The sequence below is a fragment of the Anopheles aquasalis genome, chromosome 3 (genome assembly GCF_943734665.1).
Source record: "Anopheles aquasalis chromosome 3, idAnoAquaMG_Q_19, whole genome shotgun sequence".
Taxonomy (NCBI): Eukaryota; Metazoa; Arthropoda; class Insecta; order Diptera; family Culicidae; genus Anopheles; species Anopheles aquasalis.
Window position 1 is genome coordinate 26,481,596 of NC_064878.1, and position 26,435 is coordinate 26,508,030.

Consider the following 26,435-nt stretch of genomic DNA (forward strand, 5'->3'; position numbering starts at 1 on the left):
GCGTTTGCACAGGGCTTGCTCCGTTGCTCGTTCGCACGAATGCACCGCCGGACCGCTCTGCTGCATTCGGTCGAGTGCGTCAACGGAACTGAATCTGAAATGCAACCACATTCAAGGCACCATACACTGCCACTGACTAGCTTGATAACAAACAGGAGTGTGGACATGGATTTTCGGAATTGAATAGAAATGGAAAAAAGTGAGAAAAAAAGAAAAGTAAAAAACAGTTTAGCTCCCGGCATCTTAAAGCCTCACAACGCAAGTTGGGCACAAAATACGCGAGACACGGTCATACATAACAATACATTTTTCCCGGAGCAACGCAACCAACCAACCGGCGGTGCTGCTACACATTTTCGTTGAAATGAAAATCCACCCAACTCACCCCCTCCCAACGGTGGGGTGCTGAGGGTGCACAATATATTCTCCTAAAAACCAAACAAGGGAGTGGGTCGCACAGAATGGCAAAGAATGGAAAGAGAACGAAGGAGTGTGAGTTAGAATGGGCAAAGTTTTCTGCCGGCCCCTCCCTCATTCTCACCACCAATCGATGCTAAGGATGCTGCCAGTGTTGCGCTGGGCACAACTTTAAATTAAAGCTTAATGTGTCAAAGTGAACGTTTCATTTCATTGCGCTCTTAACAGACCAACCACCACCAACCTGTCGCTCCTGGGCCGTGGATTCAGGGGGGCATCTAAGTTCTCCTCGAAGTCGAAGGTGAAAATCGCGCTTATCGGTCTGCGAACGCACCTTCATTCGCTTTCGTTGGGCGCCACCGACACAATCAAATCCGGTTTGGATCCGGTTTTCGATTTTGTTGACTTTCCACAAACCTAGCGAGCCAACGAGCGTCGAAAGAAAAACGAAAAGAAATATCCATATCGAGTGGCAACCTCTGGTCGTCTGGTCCCCTTCGCGCGACGACACGTTAGCCGGTCAAGGCCATGAAGGGGGCGACTGGCGTTAAACAAGCCAATTTTACGAGCACGATACCATAAACACGATAACATGATAATGCGAAACCTATAAAAAAAAAAAACATTCGGTAGCGCAGCGGTACAACGTCGTAGACCACGCCTGAGGAAGGGTGTGTGCTATCCAGCGGGTGGCGTTCGCCGCCGATGACTAGGCACCGAGCTCGGAGAAAATCCCAGAACAGAATCCCACCGCACTTCACCGACAAACCCGTTGGCGGGTTGGTCGGTTGGAGCGTGATTTAAGGCTTCAATTAGTGTGGGATTCCTTCCGTACCCGTCAGCTACCGGACTGGACGACCATATGTAGCGCAACCCTTCTGTCTGCGATGCACCGCGGCACGTACGCCCGCACCCGGTGTCCGCCAATCGGCCAATCCAACCGGCATCATGCCCCGGTTGGGTACGACCATAATCGCCAGATGATGCCTCCAGCAGGATCCTGACAGCAGCAACGGCAGCGTGATCAATTTGTGCCGTGGAGCAAAACCCAGCACTGGCTCGTGCTTCATGGGCGAGGATATTTCTCATAAAAATCCCTTCGCCATTATTCACCGCCACCACACGGGGCGGATCGCGTGGAATCTATATAATGCTGACCGATGGCGGAACATCGGTATGGTACGCCCGTGCGTAAGTGTGTGTCTGTGTGCGCGCGATAGACTGATCATGCGGAACACAGATTGCATGCATAAGCGGGACGATGAAACTTTTTGGGCGATGTTGTGATTTATGTTTATTAAAGTTTCACTTCGCTGTGTGGTGGTCTGGGAGTGTGGTCAGAGTCAGGTATCGGCAGGATGACTTCACCTTTCGCTATTTCATCGAGCATCATTTAAAAAATGTAGCAAATTGGAAATCATGAGATTAAACGTTTAAACGTTTTACATTTGTTCCTTCCTTATCTTTTCAGGGGGGGGGGGGGGGCTTCGGTATTCAATTTTGTTTTGTGACACATATTTTTAAACATTTTTCCCTGAAAGCTGATCCTTTCAAGAAAAAAGTGTAAATTTTTTGGATCAATCGAAGCAACACTGAACAAGTTACAGTTTTTTGAAACCCCGTGTTTCATACAAGGCCCCAAGCAGTTCGCTACTTTGAAAAGCGTTTCCTTGCTACGCAGCTACGATGGGCACCGTAAAAAGCATCTTTTCGAAGACGCACCATCTGAAATTTGATGCCATGGATGAAGTTTTTAATCAATCTTCCCAAAAATAGAACCAAATATACTTCAAAAGATGCAGTTCAATATCACGTACACTTGACGGAACAATGTTGAATGGTTACAACACAAAAAATCGTCAAAAATGATCCTTGTTTTGATAAGAAATGACCAAAGCCCCCCTCCCCCCCTTAAAGATCGTTTATGTAAAGCGATTTACGTGATCAACGTTTCATATCAAATCATCTCTATTAGAAAATTCATAATGTTTTAGGAATAATCCGATCATCTTTCGCATCATGTTTCTAGCAAATAATGGTCGCCTTTTATGCTTAACCATAAATCCACCTGTCTGTCGCATTTTTCATGTTAATCGAACAGCTGCTTTGTTTCCCTCGATTGAAGAGAATGATTGTTGAACATAAAAATGTTTGAGCTACAAGACAAATGCAGAAGCAAATATTATGTCTTAATGTCCAACCTAGGTCGCATTTACAATGTTTGTTTCGAGGAATTCGTGGAAGCACATTCTAAATTAGCGACTCAATTTCATAATGCGGATCTTTATGTTAATCATCAAGCAGAATAGTTATCTCAGTTTACGTTTATTCGGTATCGAGAACATCATTTCGACAACACACAAAATTGTTGGTCATATTTTAAAACGAAATTAATCACAGTTGAATGTCAAAAAGGTAACATTTCAATCGGTCAAATAATTGTTTAAATGATCTACAATGCTTCGCTACCAATTTGTATGCTTTTCCTATGACATCATTTCCAATTTATATGCCTGAATAAGTCTCGGCCATCAAAAATATGCCACTCTTTGCTCATAGTCCCCATTATCGTAGTTTCGGTACCGAGCTCACGAGCAATCTGACAATCACTCACATCCTGTCCCGCCACCGCTTTCCTCCATTGATTGATTATCGTCCGCCCCCACCGGGGGGTATCGGGCCCCGGTATCACTTTGCTTCAACAATCAACGCTTAATGCTGATAATGAAGTGTCAATACTGACACAAACCGAACTCCTCCCCAAAAATCCGGTCGCACCAGTCGCATGAGTTTGAAAACAACGCACGAAACAGAGGCCTTCTGTGGCACGCCCTTTCTTTAATTAATGAAAAGCAAACCGACAGTGCGTGCTGACGTACACGGTAGCCGTTCGGGATGCTTGGAAAATGGGATCGATTTCAGTGGATCGCTCGGTACCGACCGACCGTAACGGATAGGCAACCCGGAATGAGGACAAGCAACCGTCAGCCGTTATGGCACGTGAGGAACCGGTCCGGTGGAAAGCCTTTTCCGGCCCAAAAATCACCGTACCAAAGGGGGAGCAGATTATTCTTCATTCCCTTCACGCAACTAGGTCAGGCGCAGCGCCACATTCGACAAAGCGCCTGCCCGGACGTGCATTCCGCCATTGATTCCGAGCTGCGTTGTCCAAGATGCAAACCTTCCTTTGCAGTTCCCGGTGGACCTCCGGTGGCGATTGTTGTGCGATAAAGCTGGGTGAGATGGCAATTAAAATTAAAAGTTGCTCGCTCACCCTTTCGTTTTTTTGTTTTCTTCTTCAGCCCCTCTTTCCTGAAACAGGGGTGGGTGGGTGGTTGGCTGCATCGTCCTAGATACCAGTTCCGGAGTGGCTTCGCTTTGAAAAGCTTTTAACGTCCCGCACCCCATGAACCGACCCCCGGAGAAAGCCTTTTCCTTATAAATACTCAGCCCACACCTTTTGTCCTGAGGGAAGGGGAGGCTAGGGGAGGGAAAAAGATTGCATTTCCGGCCACTCCAGTCTCACGCTCAGCCTGTCGCTATCCCCCGTTGTTCCCTTCCAGCACTACTTCGCTCACCAGTGGCACGGCGATAGCAACGTGGAGGCTTTTCCTGCGTCAATTAAAAGTTTCTCACGCCAACTTCCGTTCGCCACGGTGTCCTGGGGCTTTATCGCCGTTTCTTTTGACCTTTTGTCGTTCGCTGGTGTCGATGTGTGCACCCCCAGGGGAGGGGAGGGAGATGACAGGCTGGCATGCGGGTAAAAGGTTGCCTACTTGGCATTCAAAGCACCTCGCGACTGCATTACGCTGCTCGCCGTCTGCCGTTGCCGTTGAATAGAAGAGAGAAGCATTTCGTCAGTGAGTCCACCAGGTCACCCAATGATGCAACTTTCGCTGCATCCCATTCGAACTTTGCTAGCACGAAAACGATCGAATTGATCGAACAGGGAACATCATTTATCTGCTAACGGTACATTGAGCATCAGCAGCAGCAGGAGCAGCTGGGAGAGAGACCGCGCGAGCATCGAGATCCTGGAGGTTCCATGCAGGGGATGCAATTGCGCGAAACGAAGCGCGTGCTCTGTTCTCTAGATAAAGTTTGCTGCCCGGGTGGCTATTAACGGGAAAATATTATTTTATGTTTCGCGAACGCTTCGAGCGCATCGCACGATGGAGGCGCATCGCACGATGGAGGCGCCAGTAGCTCACCAAAAAAAAAAAACGCACAGAAAACTCGGCCATCTGGGCTCCGTTAGTTACGGTTTGTGTTTTGCTGATTGGGGTGTTTATGGGTTGCTCCTTTTTGGTGACAAAAACTTCTCCACCAGGCAGCCAGTAAATGATGAACTGCCACAGTAATGAAGCAGACGGGCGGTTGGGAAAGCAATCGAAGCGACACCATTGGCATTTGGCACCAATGCAGTAACACAGACACAGTGGCAGCTGCAAAGACAAAAAGAAGGGTTCCAGTTCTTGTCGCCGATACACGCGATACACTCCGTTCGAACCCTCGATTACCCCTCCTACGAAGGACATCCCCATGGAAGCGGATGCAGCTGGAGTGTGATGGATGAATGAGTAAAGGAGCCGAAGCAGAAGGTACAGAAGAGGTACAGTGTGTCAGGCCTGACATAGATTGATGCCCCGAGACACCCTCACCCATCGGGAGGGTACTTGACCCCCTCCCAGGGGTCTGTAATAGGGAAATCATCAGCAACGTACATCAACTTCAACTGCCGCTGGCCGCTCGGGCTGGTTGTTGCTTACTTCAGGGCCCGCTGCCGCTAGGTCAGCTCATAAATAATGCACCAGCCGGCTATCACTATCAATCACGCCTTCAAAGTACCCACCGCAACCCCCCCGGGGGGTCCAAGCGGCGACGGAGGGTTCCACAGGGGGAGAGAGAGAGAGAGATAAATGTTGTATTGGTTTTCGGCTCCCAGGGTCCAAAAAACCGGAATGAAAGTGGTAATCCGGTATCCGGACTTTATGTTCCACTTAGTGTCAATCGATTATGCTAATCGGACAGGGGTTTTGTTTTGTTTTTCTTTTTTCTTCTGTCATTTGTGTAGATTATGCATCTTAAAAAATGTTTAAAAAAAAAACCTCAACACAACACATTCCTGCAGTGACTGCATTTCCATGTGTAAAGGAATTTGCCTGGCAATACCGTGGCATGTCGGGAGCAAATTAGAATACCTCGACCTGCGACCTCACTGCACCAATAATTCCGGACGGCACGCGACCGGCACGCGATTGACGCATTTACACCCGCATTCGATGGCTTCGAGTGATGCCAAACCGGGTGCCGCATGCCGCATGCCGCAGAGCCACCAGCTGCAGGCTGCACTTGTCGGTGTCTTCGTCGCTTCGAAATTCGCGCTCGCGCTGGCCATCCACTTACCGGCTGCTCGTGCCTCCTTGCAGGCGTCGTACATGTCCTGCTTGATCTCGGGATTGTCGTCCGCGATTGTCTCGCCCACCGTCACGAACCGCTCCACGGCCAGGTTGACGGCCTGGCCGACGCGCCCGATGGCGCGCATCTTCAGCTCCGACGTGTGGTGCTGTTGCTCCGAACGATGCTGGACCAGTGTTGAAATCTGCGTGCGAACAGGATGCGAAAAAGACGAGAATGAGATCGATTTGTGATGGTGTCGGGAGTGATTTGGTGACGTCGATGGTATTCAAGACTCATAAGCTACAGCTACATACAACAACAACGGAGCTACAAGCTACAAAACAAAAGAAATAACACAAATGTACATCATTCAAGGTTGAGCAGCAGAGAAGGGACGATCAAATTACGGTACCGGAACTTTTTTTTAGCCACAACAATCTAAGAACAACCTTCCGCTCTACCCCACCGCAGATAATCTATTTTGAAGGATCATCCGTGTCCTCCTTCCAGCCACAAACTGTCGGGCCGAGCTATAAACATCCTGTTGTCCCACTTTTTTTCTTGCGCCACCTCACAGCAGGGGAAACAGGCATGCTACCTGTTCCCGGTGAGCCAACATCAAAATAAGGTCACCACCCCCGTGTGACGGTGAGGCAGGCAGCATCATCTTCATCTCATACGCTCGTATGTCGTATGATAGCGGTAGCAGCCCCAGTGACGATGACGATGTCTCTACTGCAATGCTAAAGGCGATGCGCCCCAAAAGTGGGTCGCGGTCGATTCAATTATTTTCCAATTCCGATTCCGATAAGCACCATTTGCAATTGATAAATCGCAAATTTGTGTTTGCCGAAAATACATTTCCAGCCAGGAGCATGGATTGCGTCGCTCTAGGCGTGATCCGACTGAAGCTCACGTTCAATCTCCGTGATTCGATAAGACGTTTCGTGTAGCCGTAGCGGAGGAGCTGGAATAATGATGTCGAGGTGGGTTTCAAGGCGCTTTTGCGAGAAATATGTATACCAAGGCAATATAGCTCTTCTCTATCAATTTTAATGCAAAAGAAAACATGCAAAGATAAAGTACACGTAAACGAATATCTTTTATTATGCAGCTTTTCTAACAAGTACATCCAGTTAATGGAATCAAATGTCAATTTTGCTCATTGCGTTGGCGTAAATTTCATTGGATTGAATCAATACTGTTTGAATAAATTAATAAATACTTTTTTATGAAGTGCAGTGCTCAAATTTACTTAAATTAAATTATGCAAAAATTCGAATCCACAGCAACCCTTTATCAGAATTTACTCAAGTCCAATTTCTGACCAAAATAAGCATGAACATTGACATCCAATGTTTGTAAATATGTTAAACACATGTCACTTATGTAAACAATGAATGAATGAATTAAAATTGCATATTAAAAATGTTCGTTAAGATAAATAAAATTAATCTTACACAATCGTAAAGATGTTTCCTTGAGGTTGCTTTACATTTGATTTCATGTTCCACAACATAAGTCTTAGCAGAGAATTATCAAAAACATGTTTCAAATATCATGTTCCGCGTCCAATCGCAAGCAAAACCCTGAACCGAAATGTCGCTGGCCAAACAACGGGCCACAAACCATATGACCTAACCGTCCACCAGTCGTTTCCCGTAAAAATCCCCCCTACCGGTTCCCATCCAGGCTTCCTGTTGCGTAATCACTTTCGTTCGACGAAAGGCCTGTTGAAGGCCATCCGTACATTATTTATAGGAGCCACCCTGCCAGCCAGCCAGCCTCGGAAGTGGAGAGAGAGAGAGAGAGAGAGAGAGAGAGAGAGAGAGAGAGAGAGAGAGAGAGAGAGAGAGAGAGAGAGAGAGAGAGCGGAAACTTCGGGGACCTCCCTCGTGGTCAGGGAACTCCCGGTCGTAAACCGGGAATTATTATTATTATTTTCCCCGTTGTACCACCACCACCCACAGGGAGCTGAGGTCGTCCCACGACGGATTCCAGAATAGCCAGAAGTAACTGGACTGCTGCCAGGTCGGTTCCATTTTTTCTTCCGTTGGTAAAGGTTTCCATGGGGCTAAACCACCAAATGGTTGGCTGGTAACCATTTTCCCATCATTTTTTCCCCCCACTCCCTATGGCTAGTGTCCAGTGGATGCAGAGTTCACGAACTCACGCACGCACTAGCTATGGATTGGATTGGATGAAGTGAGTTTATTCGACCAGTAACAGCAGCAGCAGCGCTACAACCGCAATAAATGTTGCAAGCATCCACCCAACGACTCCACCACTCCCACCCTCACCATTTGTCGATTATAAACAATCCGTCAGGAAGCTAAACAACTGTAAATGTCGATACATTTCCCGATTTTTCCCCGCGTGGATGGACGACGCGCGACCGATGAAGAACATCCGTACAACGGACGGACGAAGACGGAAGGACAGCCGGTGCTCCGTTCCGCACCGTTCGTCGCCATTAATCGGGCGTCATTCGTCTGCGCGACGTTCGTTCGTTCGTTTGGCTACGAAACTGGCAGACCATGAATCAATTTCCGCACACACAAGAAAAAAAAAACACCGATCACCCAACGGTTCGCGCACGCGGCTAGCGATTGGAGGGAAAATTGACAGCCATTTTTATGCCCAGCCAAACCATAAAGTGTTGGACCAACTTCCAGACGGATGGGACGGATGGGAGGGACCAAAGGCAAGGGACCACTGTCGAGCTTAGTCGACAATTATTTGCTTCGACCAATTTGCTGTCTCGGATCGGCCCCGAAGGCAACCATTAGCTGCAGGGATGGGCCCCTGGGTCCCCTGAGTCTTTGGGGCTTTAGCGATAATGCAATAAAAATTGAGAAGCGATAAAACTTCATTCTTCGGTCGGTTGTGCTGTTGAGCCGAGGAGTCTGGTGGTGGCAATTATGTTCCTGCAAACATCAAACCGAAACGATCCGATCGATCGGCGTCGTTGTCGCTGTCGTAAAGCGACAAATGAAAACTTTGCAAAAAAGGTAATTTGGAAAGTTTCCGATATTCAAGAGATTCTTGCCAATCGCCATGCTCACCGTTGTCCATCATAAATCAGACGGCGAATGATCCACGACAAATCAAACCACCGAGGGCAAGCCGGATTTTAAAGCCATCATTTCCGTTCCACAGTCGTTGGTGAGCGGGAAAACGAAGAGGCGAAAGAAAACGAATTGTACATTGAATCTTCTCATCCATTCCGCTTGATTTCACTTTAGCTTCAGCTTTGCCAACCCCACAATCAAAGCATGGGATGATGCGAATGGTGGAGTGAGTGGAATGGAAGCCAGAGCCACATGTTGCCGCATTGGAGTGTGTGCGTATACGTGTGTGGTTCAGTAAGCAACCGGGCCCATCCCTGGCGTCATGCAAATCATCTTTCTAAACACGTTTAATGTAAGCCCTTTACGGGCTGGCATTCAATTTTGTTCCTCCCTTCGCTCTCGCTGGAATCCTTCGATCCCACCGAAAACCAAAGCTGCGAGGCCGAGGCCAACCAGAAAATCCGAGAAGGGCCCCGGGAGGGTCGATGTTCCGGACCGCGCAAGATAGCCCAACCCCTTTCCTTGCTTTTATTTCGTTTTTCATTTTTCATCTTTTTGGGTTTTCCCTTTTTCCTTCGTGTAACCAACTTCCAGGGTCCCGGACAAATCATCGCAATACACCCAGGCCACGGTTGGTGCCTTTAAGAGGGTTTACGGAAGGGACCAGAGGGCGGACCAGAGAGACACAAACAAACGCACGAATACACTTAAAGCATCGAGGCCAAATCCTTTCCTCTTTGCTTTTTGCAAATGTTTTGTCTGTTTCTCCGATTGGATCGGAGCGTGAACCGTGAAGGCATGAAGGGGGAGCAGCTTGCAAAAGGACTCGGGGATTTACAACAGAGTACGTTCCGGGTATGTAAAAGCTGGTTCATGGAAAGAGAAATCGGAAACGAAATGCGTACCACGTGCAACAAAAGCAACTGAAAACATAGGACCGGATAAGGGATTCGTTTATTTGGTGTCAAGCTATTCGAGCTAGATGGAATTATCGCCATTTTATCCTTACTTCGATACATAATTTAAATACAAAAGCATTCATTTCACGATAGTTTCGGTAATTTATCCATTTTGCAAATTACAAAACCATCGAAAACAATTTCATGCAATTTAAATCCGTTGCTAAAAGACAGACCAACCGGAAACGGGTAATCCTACTAATGGACTGTTCCCAAATGGGTCTTCGCTATTCGGGAAAAAGAAAGGAAATTCTCAACGGTAAAAAAAAGAACAAAATACGATACACCCCACAGCCGACGCAAACCATCGTGCCAACGCTGGACCGAATGGCGAAATGGCGAAGAAAGGAAACCATTAAACAGCAAATAATGAGGTGGAAAAGCTAACGCGAAAGTAAGCAGACCGTTCATATTATCAACATTAGATACCATTCATCTTCCCGAGGCATTATCGTTGTCCGGGACCGTCCCGGTTGCCCGGTTTGAATCTTCTAGAATCTTGTTTTGCTTAAAAATGGAAAAGAAAAACGAGAAAACCAAAACCACCTTCATTCTACTGGAATTAATGCAACGAAAATGGCATTGCAGATTCCAATTACTTGGAAGGGACAGGGCACCTGTAAATCATAACGAATGTCCGAAATGGTTTTCATTTTTTCTTTTCCGGGTTTCAATGCTTTGCATTCAATTAAGGACTGGGCAGCGGTCACTCAGTGGCTATCCGTTTACAGTTTAATGAGTGGCCTGTGAGTCACCGAGGTTGACGAAATCGTTCCAAAGGTCCAACATTATCCCATATCTGGGGATCGATGGCTACAAATAGAACAACCAATGTTACACAAATAGATCGCAATTCATTATTGCATTCCACCCGGGGCTCGAGTGCCATTCTGATTGAGAAATCGGTTTCCGTGGCCGTGGCCGTGGCAGTAGCAGCTGCGAAAGAGGCGAAAACCACAAATTGGATCCTTTTGCGTAATAAATGATGTCAGAAAAATTCCAATTAGTTGCAGAACCGAATAGGGTGCTCAGTTACCGGGCTGCTCGAGTGCTCGATAACAGCATTTATCACTCCCGTTCTGGCTGGGGCTGACCGCAAAAATCAACCAAAGGTGTCGTGGCATATGTTGCCGCACAAGGGCTCAAGACGCCCTTGCTAGGCCATCAGTGGCCGTTCGCTCATCAGACGCCGCACCGCTCAACACCTATCAAGCGTGTGTGGGATGGGCGGGAAATGGTTTCCATAAATCTGCCCTGCCCGTTAGTGGGTGGGATCGCTCAACGTGGCTCTTCTTATGCCGTCTCTACACACATCGTCAACGAAACGCCCACAGTGAAACGGAGATAGTTCAGTTTAGATAGACTGTTTACAGTGAAACGTACAAAACACAATTTTAATTACACAAAAAGTACAATAATTCCGCAAAATAACTTTGCTGAATGTTGTTCCACAACACATACAACACTAGATGTAAATAAACCATTGCGTTAAAACTGTCAACATCTTTTACGGCCGATGTTAATAAAAGTTACTCTTTTTATCACAAAGAAAATTTGTTGTCTGTGTAGAGACGGTGTAAGGCACACGTGTGCCACCGAGGAGCCACCGCCTCGTAGCTTTATGCGTAAGGCTATTCCATTCTCCGTTTCGCATCTCGCGCAGGTGTGCTCGGCTGGACGATGAAAGCTAATAAATTTCCTGCAGCAACACCTTCACCTGGTGCTCCAGCACACGCACCACATACATGAACGTTGCTTGCCAGGAAAAGGGTTCTGGAATGGTGTAACAATCCCCGGTGTACCTTGAGAAAGGTGCACAATTTGTATAGAACCTCAAACAACTCGTGATCTCTCGTTAAACGCTTGCTAACAGACTTGAAGTGCCCCTTCGGCCATTTCAACAACGACGATGACGTTTCATTAACCATTTTGTTTTCGCAAAAAACACACACTAACTAAGGTAACATTTAAACGAAAACGGAATCTGTGGTACATGCGGTAACAAATGAAAATTTACACTCGCCACAATTCACAGCAGCACAAAGTAAACGAACGAACGAACGATCATGCTTTTAACGGGGATGTTTCTGCAACATGGCGCGCGACCAACCGCCGGTGAAAAGACCGGTTACCTGTCCGGGACAACCGTACGTTGTCGCCATAGTTTTGACTGGCGGTGTGTGGCTCCCCGGCGGAAGCGAGTGCTAGTGCTGGCAGCTAGGATTGCCGAGACATTGGGTAACGGCTTCGGGCACGGTCGCTTGCTGGTCGTCGCGCCGCGCAATTGTGTCGTGGATTGTTCGAAATTTGTTCTGGATTACTGTCCCCGACGAATCCTTGCTGCCACAGCGTCTCGTCTATCTGTTTTGCCGGGCCTTGGCCGCGTTTTAATGCTGTTTGCTACTGATGCTCGTTACACACTGTTGGTTGCACTTGGCTTTTTTTCGTTTCCTTGCACTTTTCACTTTTAGCGGAGCACGATTAGTAGAACACGGATATGCGATGAAGTAGATTTAATGGAACGATTATACCATTCCTGGGTTCACATTTTTCACAGCGAACCATGAATAAGTGCAATACGGAATCTACGCTGGAGAGAGAATTGACATTGAGCGAAAGGTCTTTTATTATCACCAGTTTTTCTGGGCTAAGCAACACAACTATCGAGATATACAATTATCAGTATTTGTGGACAGTTCTTGTTGCATTCGGAAGGTACATCAGTTCAACAAAATTATTCTGTAGTATAATGATTTTTAATGCATGTACGAATTTTGATATGAACAGGAATTTCAGTTACAGCATATACTGGGTGCACCAATACTCAGAGGTTAACCTTACGTCGCACAAACGTCTGCAAAATAGGGACGATCCAAATACACAAGCACAGCTTTTTTCTGAACAACATTCACGCTCAGAAAGTTGAGCATCGCCTCAACAGGAGCAGCGGACGAAGAAAAGCTTAGTTTTTTGTTGCTTCCTTTTTTCACTATTGTCACTGACACATACAAAAGCATACGAATAAGTAAATAGAGGAATCCTTCTCTTCTGAGCACACCCCCGTGTTGGAACGTTAAGGACCTTCTCTCTGCACATTTGCCTAATGATAACCCATTGTATGCAGAGCTGCAACGGAGCCAGACGAAGCACCAACGAAGGAAGATAATGAAAAGGAGGGCTGGAAGGCTCAAAGTGAAGGGAAAATGGCAATCTAGCTTATTTTCTATTAAGATTTCTTATCTTCATGTTTGGCCAACTCGGAACGGAATGGAGCTGCCCCTTGGTGTGGTATAGATGTAGAGAAAGGAGCCATCAGAAGTCGACCACCAACCTTCCCTTGAGCTCGAGCGGCTGCATGAGCCACCGTCGGTGCTTAACGAGTGCAACGGGACCGGAAGTTAAGGAAAACGATGCTTAAACGTAATGGAGTATTGCAACAAAACCGTTCTCCTCTTTAAGAAATGTAACGGATTTTCAGAAGAATGTCACATTTTCTACATCCTAATAATAGATCAATGAAATAATATCACTCAAGAATTAAATTTTATGCCTTTTGGTTCTCCAAAAAAAACAACCAACAGTGTATCTTCTCAATACCAAGCTTCAATAGTCGTTTTTCCACTTCCTCGTTAGAAGACGTTTTCCCGTCCCATCAAAACTTCCATTACGATTCGGCATCACGCATGGCTTCATCTCGATCGTTCTCGGCGTTCAATCTACAGAAATCCACTCAAACACCCGGCTCGACGGCAAAGTAAGAAAGAGATTACTGTACGAGCGCTTATCGGGCACAAATCGAGCTGTCGAGGGCGCCTCCTCGCGCTATCATCGCGTGGAGTAACTCATCATCGACCATCGATGATGTAAGCTCCCCTCGGGGGGGAGCAAGGGCGCCGCTACCGTAAACGAGAAAAAGCACCCAAGGAACACCAAACTCCACTTCAGCCACGCTTCCCTTTCTCACATCTTCACTTCGCTCTTTCACTCGCCATCGTTTTTCGTGCAGTTGGAATTCATTAAAAATACATTTTCACAACTTCCGCCAAAGTGATTATCGTTAATGGTGGTCGTCAGAGATTTGCCGAAAGAAGGGAACAAGAAGCTGAGACTAGAAAGTGGCGCGCCGGAAAAAACTCAGAATGAAAATGTCTCCTCCGCAAACCTGGGAGTAGCGCCGCTTCGGGAGGCTGATACCCCCCTTTTTAAGATGCTTTCTACTCAAAGGAATAGTTCCCTCGGCACAGCTGAGAGCAGAAGTCCCTTTCACAGCACCTGAACGATGCTTGGAGAGACTCTTTAAGTTTAACAGTGCAACTGATTTGAAGATTCTCCCGTTTTTTCTTCTTCTGTTTATCCCTCAGCTGCTGCTGCTGCTGTCGGAACTGTAGTTGTGTTGAGCGAAGCTTTTGTCTGCAAAACTTCCTCGCCATTTTCACGCCCCGATTCCGACTGCCTTTTACGATAAACGACACTGTAGTGCCGAGAAGCATTCACACTCTGGCGACGATTTGCAGGGAAAACTCCTGAAAAAGGTTGCCTTTGTGATAGGATGAACTTGAGCACTTCCTAGTGCTCCAACGCAAACAAAACCGACCTGTATCCCTCTTTTGTGTGCTTTTGTGATACTAACGGCGGCCTCTTCTGCCGGTGGAGGTTTGCATTGAAAAGACGAAGACGTCCCACACAGTTTTATCATCCACAAGCTCTCGACCGATCAACCATCGAACCTTCTCAACCTGAAACCACACTCTCGGTGATAATGCTCCAGCACTGGTGTCGAGCAAATCTGGATGATTACTCTGTGCATTCGTCGAACCATTCGTCTCCAATGTGTCCTGTGCCGACCGATAATGGAGGTGTCTTCGGTCTCCACACTGTCTGTAACCAACAACCACTCCACTGTATCTCTCTGTGGCCTCATGGTGCTTCCGGTCGACGTAGTCGAATGTCACATTCGCCGTTCGAATGAGCAAATCAATGGAGCGTCAATGGGAAGGAAGTTAATTGCAAATCGGAACCCTCAACCACAGCCCCTGGCGTACCATGGCGCAATCTCATCAAAGTCGGTTCGGTCCGTCCGGGACCGTCAAAGTTTACGATCACTTGACGAGCGGCGGGTGGGAAGCGAAGCGAAGGTAAGGTGGGCACAATCACCGAGGTGATTGTCTGTTCCGTCGATAGCACCACAATTAGCTACAGCAGCACTGCTTCGAAAGCTTCTTTACAATGAGCGCAGTCCTGCTGTGCACTGTGATTGGGTACTCCGATCCTGCCTCTTTATGCGAACGAGCTTGAGAGCTAATCTGGAGTTGTTTTCTTTGGAACTGTGTGTTACGGCGGCAAAGGGTACCCTTGAGGGTATTAGCTAGTTAAAATAAACGGCAGTGGCAGAGAACTCTAATAAAGGAAGGCGGTGAAGATTGAGGGAGTCACATTTCAGACTTAAAGTGTTTAAGGAATCAAACTCTCGAAGAAAGTGGGCTTTTTAATGGCACACCACCACCATGGGTTTCAATGTGCTGCAGCTGAATCACTGCTTAGGTTCTGAATTTATAAATACGACTGTTGAAGAGTTTTGGCGAAAAGTAACATAAAGTGTTTCGAGTTATGTAATAAAACAACCGAGTATTGAAACCGATTGGATGTTGCAAGTTCACTGAACAATTCATATGCTTTCATTTCAATTTGAATTTAAGATTAGAAGCGAAGGGAATGAACTGAAATCAAATGAACTTTCTCTTGATCTCTTACTCAATATGTTTGTTTATTAATTTTGAAGTTTAGTTCTTCTCTGCCTTCCTTCTCTTTTAGAGGAGCCCTTTTTCGACAAACAGACCAGATGTATGATTAAAGACGTGCAGATTGATTCCCTACATTAGCATTTAAAAAACCTTTTTTCGCTTACCAAATTTTGATTATTCACTTTGTTTTCTTCAAACATCTCATCTTCAAAATGTTTAGCATCGTTTACTATAACATTTGGAACAAAAACCCAAACAAAATGCACCTGTCTGCTCGACTAATACAATGAAAAATTATGAATAAGACAAAAACACAATAACACATTTCCTCAACTTCAACTTCACCTTCCAACTGCTGCTGCCTCCAAACTCGTTCATTATTCATCGCTAATCCGACGAAAGTAGCGGAACAGGAGTTTGCCAAAGATACAGTTTGTCTGTTTGGCATCTCATAATTGGCCCAAACAAACATACAAGCAAAGAAACAACCAAGCAAACAGTGGGGTCCCACCTGCACTGCACCGACGACAAACCGTTCCGTACGCGGGAAGCGAAATAAAAATCAAATCCGTCATACTCGGCACACATCGAAGCACCACGGTCCCCCCTCAGGGCCCTGGCAACCATTATTTCCGTTCTCGAACTTCTCGGTGGCACTCGAGTGAAAGTTCTCCGGCTAATCTATACCTCACCTTTGCAGAGGAGCGGCCAGAGAACCGGAAAGACAGCCACCGTACCGAGCTGCGTGAACCTATGTCACGTCAGCAGTTTTGCACCAAGCCACAAGCGCACAAGGAGCGCACATGGAAGGGACGTTCCAGTGCGATTTATGGTCCTCCCACTTCTCCTTTCCTTTTCTCTCTTTTTCGGGGATCTTTTCTGCATGCGTAAATGCTGTAAGTGAATAAACAGCGTACCGGAGCTCGCGCTCAGAGGCATCGGCAGAAGAAGGACAGCTCTTCGGAGCTCCCTCCACTCACCACACTGATCCCCGTGGGAACCGGCCGAGCTGGGCATGTAATGTGATGTGTTGTCGTCGAAGCACAAAAAACACCGACGGTCGCCCTCGCAAGCCAAGCGAAGCAAGCAACACTCCAAACCGAGCGTGGTGGAATGTGGGAGCGGTGGCCAGCTTGACTTCCCGTTCCCGTTGGTGTCGCCAGCCCTTTGCCATCGGCAGCACCATCGGCAGTTGCCTGTGAACTCTGGCACAGCTGGAGAACCGCGGAACCGACAACCGAATTCCGGCGAAAAAGACGCCATTCGCGTTGTGACAGCAAAAAGAAGGTGGCCACCATGGGCGGACAAGGGAATGCGAAAAAACAAGGGACCAGAGACGAGCAACCAAGCTGCTAGCCAGGTTGCCAATGTCTGAGCGGGCGATTGTCATGCGGCTGGCGCCATAGCGAGGGCGCATTTTACGACGGCAACAGCGATGACGACGACGACGACGATGCTGTGGAATGTCTCGTACACCCGGAATGTCTCTGGCGTCCTGTTGCTGACGTACCAGGCTCCGGGCCCTATCTTTCCCCTTCCGGTTCCCGCTTTGGTGCAATGATTTCCTGGTGTGCCGCAACGCAATGCAAAGCAGCAGCAGCAGCTTCGGAGGGCGAGTAAAATAGCGCGAACGGTGCCGAGTTGACGGAAAACACTCGAAAAAATAGAAGGAAAAGAACAACAACAGAAAGGGAAAAAGAGATAGAGAAAGAGAGGGAGAAACATACAGAAAAAAAATGCTGTGTCACCGGAAAAGCATAAACCCCTCCCGGGTGTTCCCCGGAGAACCTCAAATGACAGACCCGTAGGAGCTTTAATAATTCAGCATCCCTCGTTCGCAGCCGTCCCAGGATAGTTTCGGAGACATTTTCGACCGTCAGCCGTCGTCGTCGTCGTCTGGATGGGTCTCACGGTCCAGTCTGGATCGGGGAAGGGAGGATTTTATGCTCGTGCCCTCGATGGACCCTCTGATGTGGGGATTTCCGGGGATGTGGCTCCAAGAGAGCCAGAGGGAGAGAGAGAGAGATTGAGCGAGAGCCGAAAATGAAGGGCAGCAAATTAGATGACACATGAATTACACACCAGAATTAGGCCCAACATAAGATAAACGGTGGGGAACCTACGGTGGACCTACGGTGAATCGTAAAGAACCAACCTCCGGACATCCTCGCATGGAACCGGGTCGTACGGTAGTGTACTCAACGGTTCCGACGTCGAGTTTCACCACCGAGCATCAGAGATAATCCCCAGCAGGATTGGCCACATTGATGCCGCTGCCGCCACTATCGATGAGCGTGAGAGTTTGGCGTCTGGAGGGAATCGTAAAAATCACATTCCTCTTCTGTTCCTCTTCTCTTCTGTTAACTAATGTTGTAGAAAGGCTAGATTTGTGAGGGTATTCTCAGGGCTTGCCTGCTGCCGAGTCCTTGAATTTACTCTCTTCGCAACTTGAACTTGCTAATTTACATTCCTCAATTCAGCAGTACCGTGAGAGGACTCTTTATGTGTATGTGTGGCCGTGGGAATCTTTAGACGCATTCCGCAGCCACGCCTCGGGTGCAGTCGCTTATCTGTTTTTTGTGGAAGTTTCATGAAAGCCGGACCCCAGCAATTAGACGCCTTGCAACGTTGCTAGTCCGTGTTGCTACGTGCCATGCAATACTGGTGCCTCATTTTCATTACACCGACGAGCTGCAGTAATGTGTGTAATTGCAGATCGCAGTAGCCTGGCAGCTGAAATGTTTTGTTAAGCAAATAGCGTCCGAAACACGGAATGACATGGCAGTACCAGTAGCTTCGATCTAGGAATTTTCCTCTAGAATGAGGGATAAATTACGGTGGCAGATAATAGGTGCCAGCACAGCTGATGTTACTACACCAGCTGTAAGGAGTAAGATTTGGCAAACTTTGGACGCACTTGCACCGTGAATGAAGTGCTCGAAGGCAAGCAAAAGCGCACCAAGGCCAACAGTAGACCGTTTGGTGTAACAGGAGCGTAGAGAAACGAAGCGAATGTTGGCACGCTGCAGAAGGAATGTTCCGGTAGCCATTCTGCACCCGGGGACGCTGCAGTGTACTTGTGTAACCCTTACCCGGGGGCGTTACAGTCATAGGGCAAACCAACATATATCCTAACTTCTATGATGCAGAAAGTAAGGGAGAAAGATAGATAGAAAGAGCAGCAGCAGCTGCAGCAGCTGCAAAGTTGTTTGATTTTCGGCTCAATTCCCCAGGGACCCATATGCAGGGCATGGAATTCGTTTACCTTCATGATCGAGGAACAGCAGCAGCCGGATGTAGTAGGTTAGAAATGGATTACTTTTGCCCTGACAGCAGCATCTTTTATGCAAACACACACCACATGCATCCTGCTCCTTGGGCAGAAGGCTCTTTGTGACCGAAAGCCACATCAGCAAAAGGCTCACGCAGTACATTCCTTCGAGATGAAACCTATTGTCCCAAACAATGCATCAACATGAGCATAACAGCAACACTGCAGATAGCCACGTGACAGTCACCGAGGCAGAGGGGACGTTGTGGCCAAGATCCAAATGGGAATTCCTCGCCCGACAATCCATCATTAGCCGGACCGCAGTCATCTTTCGGTGACGAATCGAATTTTAAAAATGGAAATATTAATCATCGACCACAGATCCCAACGAGACACCGGTCATGGATATCCTTCGTGTCCCGACATCAAACGCCATCCATCGGACATGACGTGCCTGTGGACGTTCGCACGTTCCAGCATAAGTCAATCAGCAGTGGACAGACGGTGATAGTATCCGACCCTAAACTTTCACCTCGCTATAGGAACGGAGGAAGAACGATTCCGAGAACCCGGGACATGACACGCCTGTGCTTCTCAACTTATACATTCAGCACGAGCCGTAGCAGCAGCAGCGAGATGGAATCGTGATCGGTTTTAATGGTCGACAAATGTGTATTTTTTTATACCTCCTTTTTTTGTTGCCTCGCTCTCTCTCTCTTGCTCTCTTACGATCATGATCATGGTGTAGAGGAAATGTCGAAATGTCGGAGCACACGTCATAAAATCCATCGACATAAAGTCAATTTTCTCTGCTCCTTCTTCGAAATGATGATGTCGATGGCGAAATGGTTTGTTTGAGGATGGATGGATGGATGGATGGATGATGATATGCATCAGCTACGGGACTGGTCAGAACGGTACACACACTGGCACACGATCTCACGACACTCGCCACTCGAGAGACAGGGTTCGGCGTCTGGTTGTGGCGAGCGTAAACGCGCGGACTACATTAAACCTGATGGCGAGGCAATCAACGGAAAGCGAAATGATAGCAATCAACATGCATCTTCGGTGAAACCTATTTTTGGCGGAGCGCGCAGAGCGACTTTTGAAATGCTAGACACGCGCATCCGATTGTGCGGCATCAAGATGAAGCACTAAGCATTGTCCATTTGAACCTGAATGGTCCATCAGCGCGGGATTATGAGAGGTAATTGCATTTCTGAGTATCCAACCATTTGAAGTCAACAGGCTCAAGGGAATCTTAGGGTTGATGATGTTTGCTGAAGTAAACTTCATCGTGATTCATAGAATTAGTTTAATAAATAGGAGCATGAAATAGGTGTATATTCTGCACCACAAACATATCAAGAGCTATCTACAAAACAACTGTCTTAAATATTCTGTTTTTACTTTTTTAATACTTTTTGGATATCATAAAATTAAATTCAATCTCAATTTTCAAATAATGCTTTGCATAACATTGAGAAAAAAGAGAAATATTCCAAAAAGTATCTTTTTATGAAAATGCGGACAACGAACACTGATTTGGCAGAACACAATTGCAAAACCAATGAAATATCTTCGAAAAAAATATGACTTTTTTTTCTCATGGAAAGGAGAAATGAGTTTGTAACTTTGAATTGCTACCAGTTTGTTAAGTTTGCATGTTTCCAAGTGCCTTATATCCAAACTTATGTGGCCAATCAAATGGCTTTTCCCAACTATTCTTGATCAAGACCAGGACTAAACAAAGAACTTGAAGCAAATCTTATAACAGCAGAACTATGATAATAAAGAGTGTGATTAGCAAAGAGCTATACGAATATTTGATAAAAGCTATTTGAGTTTACTAGGTAAACGGCCCGGTTACAGGGCGATACACGAAAGCAGAATTATTTTGAATTTCATTGTAATTCTCTTTCCCTAGCATACAGAAATGCTCTTCCATATCATTCTAATGTTATCCATGTTGAATGAAGGTTTTTTGTAAAAGTAAACCATCAATTTTAACGGTATTGTTATCACAATTTCTTAAAAGGGTTCACAGTTGATGGCTACACAATTTTTCTATCTTTCAAGCTAAATGTGGGCATCATGACATTAACATTGCTGCTGGCGAATGCAGCGGTTGATAAACCAACTCCCAGCCATGTGCTCTGATAGCTAAACCGCCCGGTTACAGAGCCTCGTTTGAAAAAATGATTGTTTGAAATTATTCCTTTTCCATTTCTCACCAAACAATCAAACATGTCCCTCCATTCCATTTCAACCATTTTCATGATGACTCATTTTCAATTTGATTCCTTACAATTCCGAGCGTTTGCTCGCGATGTCACCGGAGGAAGGGCTCTCCTGGTGCAGCGATTGACCTTGCACCAGGACGATTGTCATGTGTGTGTTTTTCAGTGCACCTCGATACCGGAAAGGTGAACCATTTCCTAATTGCTTTCCTAATCGGTAGCCCCTCCACAATGCTGCCGTTGATGGCTGTATGGCCCATCTTTTTGATTTCCAAAGAGCATAATTTTACCCTTGATCCTAACACATGCTGTAATGATTTGTTTCATCATTTGATTAGCGGTTGTCTCCGGTACGATCTGGCGATAATCAAACAGCCCTACAGCATATCCACCGAACAGCCGAAACCTGCCGATAATATTTTGCAGTGGCATGCATTGCCCATGGCAAAAGCACGTGAGACAACATCAGAGCCAGAACAATCTTCGATTGGCTTCGGGTTCTAATGCAAGGAATGCAAAGATGACTCTTTACCAACAGGAGCTTCTCTCAGGTCCAGGTGTAATATCTGGCCCATCGAGGCGGGCAGGTCCGTTCTGATAGCATAGAAGCAATCGCAGATGGACAGTGAACCATTCCACCTACCGCGACTGTATTTTGTCGCATGCAGCGAGTGCAGTGCGCGTTTGCCTGTGGCATTATGCCTTAACGGCCAGCGACTTAATGGTACAGGATCGGTGACGTGTTAATATAGTGGCCTTAGTATGTCGGGTTCAATCCCTAAATGCTGATAAATCTGATCAATTAGCAATCGAGCATAAGCCATAAGATTACTTAAGCAGTGCTGTTCCATTTGAGGAAAGGACAGTAAACCATTCCTACCGCGATTCCATTCTGGCGCATACACCGGGTCTCTTGATTGTTTGCTTGTTCCATTAGGCCTTGCAGGCCAGTGGCAAAATATCGATATCGATCGGCAATATATCGATAAAATAATCATCGGATGCATTTTTTTGCTTTTCCATTTCACGCGCACGTTTTTGGAAAACCAAGCTGCTTAAGCCATTCGCTCTCCACCAAGGTGCGCTCTGCTCTCCCGTGCGCCTTATGCTCGTGCACTCTCTGACCGCCGTGGTCGCATACGGCAAGTGCAGTGCCCGTTTGCTTGCCCCATCATGCCTTGCCAGTCAATGGCCTAACCGATTTTCACGAAAATCAAATCGGACATATCAGTAAAATGGAGTTTTCCATTCATTTTCGTGGGTCAAAATCATTCATTGGATGCATTTTTCGTTTTTCCGTTTCACGCGCACGTTTTTGAAAAACCAAGTTGCCTGCGCGATTCGCTCTCCGGTTTCTCCACCACAGCACGCTCTGCACTCGCGCAGTCTTTCTTCGCTTGGCTTCACTCGAGTAACGCTCAGCGTGACGCTCTCCCTTTCCCGCTCGCACTTGCTTCTTTTGCGATTTGGCATCTCTCTCCTCGGTGTCACTCTCCCCTTCTCGTTCGCGCTCACGTCATAGATGGTCATTTGCGTTCTCGCTCAGCGTCAGTGCGGACTAAAATTTGTATAGTGATGATCGAACGCCGTGTGACTCCACCATATTCCAGCGCAGGATACTCTTCTCGATCATCATTTAAACTCTTATTAAACATTAAGAACCTAGTGTTGGCTCGACACTTTACACCTAAATTGCTGCCATTTCCGAGGTTCAGAACAGAAAGCCAAGACGAGCACCCTGTTGCTTCTTCGGCAACCCTGCCCCTCCATTCCTCTCCACATCGCTGGATGATTGAACTAATATTTGCCAAAAGAAAAACAAACCAGATCCCGGGCGCTGCAGCTCGGCATCGGCAGCGTCCCAGCACCACTGTACCAACACTGGAATGGAAGGATTGACGTCGTGCAGTGTCGCCCTGGCACTGGTTTTGCCTTCTCCAGCCCCGTGAATCTGAACCACCGCTTGTTGCGCCATCGACGACCAGGAGCAGGAGTTATCCCATTTGGCCCGCTGGCGAAAAGCAAATATAATCTTAAATCACCGCACAGCGGGCATCGGTCTTGCGGGGGGTGAGCCAGCAGCGAGATAAATTAGTTTTCGAACTGTGATTAGACATACCTTCTCTCTCTCTCTCTCTCTCTCTCTCTCTCTCTCTCTCTCTCTCTCTCTCTATTTCTCTGGACGACTTCAAGGCACCAGTAATCCCTTGAACGTGGGTTTTTGAAATTATGAATTCACCTCGCCACCGCCTGGGAGCCCAGGGAGCCGCTCCATGGAAGAGGAAGAAGAAGAGGCCGAGCTTGACAGGGCAATCCAACTACTTCAAAAGTATCTATCGCTATCTAGTCGCTCCAGGCACCACGTCACGCCATGACCGAACATGGACACTGATTTACGATGAGCCTTCAACGGCCATAAGCCGTAACTTTTGGCCGGGGCTCCGAAAGAGTTAAATTAAAATCCAAAACATACTCCACTGCCGCCACCACCACCTCGCTCTCGATACCACGACCATCGAACGTGCGCCATGGATCGATTCGGGAACTAAGGACACCGTAGATCAGGCACACCCAACTCTGTTCAGGACTTACTGGCAGAGATTTATGGATCCCTAATACTCTCGGCGGTACTCGATGGCGTGGAGTGAGCGCGAGCCCTTGACTGTCGCCAATCGCCGTGAGCCCAGGACGTGGCAGCAAGCCCCGAGCTCGAACCATATTTCATAGTTAGCTTTCGGGGGTTGAGGGTGATTTTTCTGCGGGTGAAGTTATCGATGGTCGATAGGCGAACGACCTTCCCGGGGGCACGGAGACCGTATCCCTAGGCTAGGCTGCCAGGATTTCTTTGCCGGGAATAACACGGATCCCGGGATATCCTGACCCTTTCCTGGTCAACGTCGATGTATCGATCGATCGAAGCACGTTCCTGTATTCGGTATTCGGATGTCAAATCGAAACGGATTACCTCACGTCCAAGTCGATTTGTTGCCTTCATTGGAAGCGTTTGATTGTGGAATGCGCATCGCAGGATCGTGTAGGAGTGGAACTAGAGCAAGTGAAGCCATCGAGTGAAGCCTTTTTTTTCAATATCAAGGACAAGCAGGACAAGGGCATCTCACTTCCAAACCATTCGACAGCCCGTGCAATCCAGAAATAACGGCCGCAACGCTTTCAATTGGCGGGCCCGGGCGTTCGTGTTCTCCTTCAACTTTCAAGTTCAAAGTCATGCCCACGGAATGCCGAATTCATTCGCGATGCCCAGACCCCCAGAGAGGTCTTAGGCTGTCCGGTTGGAATTGGGCAGCTGATGCCCCCCCAAAAAAAAAAAAACACGTGAAACACGCACACGGCGGTCAAGTCTATGCCCTTCACTGGGCTCTCGCTGGACTAGCGTGCCTATCAGCCAGCGTGGCTCGAGGGCCTCGAAAGCAAGCTGCTAGCTCGTTTGATTCGTCTAAATCCTCTCCCTGTGACCTCTACGATAGTCAAATAAATAAATTAAAAAAAGGCGCTGCACTCGAGCACTCGTGCACGTCGAGTGGGAGAAATGTAATTTGGGTTTCATTTTTAGGTTAAATGGAAGTGTCCATCTTGAGCTGGTACAGGCCACGAGAGGATTGTACTACACGGACGGCAGCATGCCGCACGGCCAACCCAATCCGGTCCATTAGCTGAAATTGAATTACAATCAATTGGAACTTTTAGATTTGATTTGTTCCATTTATGTAGAGGACAAAAACGGCTAGACTACCACGGCCCAAAGCGCTCGAAGCTAATTGGTAATTCCACACGATTTGCTCGATGTCAGTCCAGAGAACCAGAAAAAAAACCCGAGACCATAAATCCCAGTTGCACATGGAAGAGAAAGAGCTGGTGGACGGCCTCCCCCCTCCTGTTTGATCATGTTCGATATTTAATTAGTTTTCCATGGAAATTTCGAATCAAACACATGCTCGAAACCGCTCACACATGCCAACCCGTGCTGCTCGAAAGGTCACTTGTCACGTGCCCGTAGCTGAGGACGAGACTGTGCCATCCAATTCTACAAAACCAGACCAACCATTCGCCCTTCCAGGAATGCACCACCATCGGCACCATCTTCATGCGGATGGTTTGTGGAATGTTCCGTTTCGGTCGGAGTTTTACTGCGCATCAGCTCAACGGGCGCACACGAGCGCTCGGTTTTTTGAATACATTCCATTCTGCCTGGTACGATAAAGAAGATGTCTTACGATTCTGAGAACGTAAAGCGCGCAAAAGGCGACTCGCTGGGCACCGTTCCGCCCCTCACGAAGCGGGAACGATTTAAATGATACTTTAACTACGTCGCGATTTAACTCCCGCTCCAGAATTACATCGATCAGCATGCGCCAGTGCTGCAGGGGTGCCGGGCAAGTGCAAATATTAATTAAGTTCGGAAGCGCTCCATCACCGTAAATTAGACGTGCTTCTACTTGACGGACCGCGTTTCATTAGAACGCACCAACGGATGGGCGAACGGACGGAGAGTGAAATCATTCAAGAACTGGAGAACATTCCGTTCGATTTGCAGTGCCGTGACTGCGGGACTCGGCTGCCGGAACCGAGGGAATGCCACCAGCCGGATGCCTTTGATAATGTTTAATTAATTTTCGTCTTTTGCTGGGGCTTTCTCCCTCGCAGAACCACGCTACCACCAACCGGGAACCGAACCAGCAATGAACTAATAGCTAACGAGCGGTTACGCAAGACGCCAGGACGAAATGCGAGCCAGCGAGGGTGAGGTAGGGATATCCTAGAAGTTCAAAGATCGATAAGATTCCTTGTGGTCGAATGGTAGTCTTCCCGTGGTACGGGCTGGTTGGTAGAAGTTTGAAAACTCAATTCGGATTAATTTGCTGAAGCCATCATCGCCAATCAACTGATAACTGATGGCCTGCTCAGGATACTTCCCCGTTTACAAGGCCGGAAAAGTGATCAAATGTTTGAATTTTTAATGCATGTAACCTGCTAGCTGCTCATCTTGGAGAGTGCTCTAAAGTTACAGTTGCGTCAAAAATCAAAAACTAACCGAAGTGATGTTCCACCAAATTGGAAAACCAGATCGTAAGCGCTAGTGGGAATCAATTTTGCTTCACGCGAGCAGCGCCACACACCAGTGGCCTGGCCTGGCCTGGCTGACTAAATTGAACTACACGCCAATTTACCTGACCGGAGATGCGGAGATGGTTTTTCGCAATTTGATGCTCTATGGCAACATCCGCTGAGCCAGCGCTCGAGAAGCGAGACCAATTTTAAATTAACAGTAGAGTGGCGCATAGCATGTCTGCGCAAATTGATTGCTCGCCAGACGA

General features: G+C 47.3%; 1 protein-coding gene across 8 annotated transcripts in view; it reads right to left on the reverse strand.

The window, feature by feature from the left end:
- LOC126575701 (alpha-catulin) overlaps positions 1–26,435 on the reverse strand; it is a 77,956-nt gene that overhangs the window by 23,676 nt on the left and 27,845 nt on the right. For 7 of the 8 annotated variants that reach the window (XM_050236522.1, XM_050236521.1, XM_050236523.1 and 4 more), the window contains one exon: positions 5,824–6,019. In XM_050236522.1, the coding sequence (XP_050092479.1) occupies positions 5,824–6,019 (196 nt within the window). Of the gene's footprint in view, positions 1–5,823; positions 6,020–11,979; positions 12,381–26,435 lie in introns of those variants that run through there. The other variant, XM_050236524.1, reaches the window with a different exon arrangement.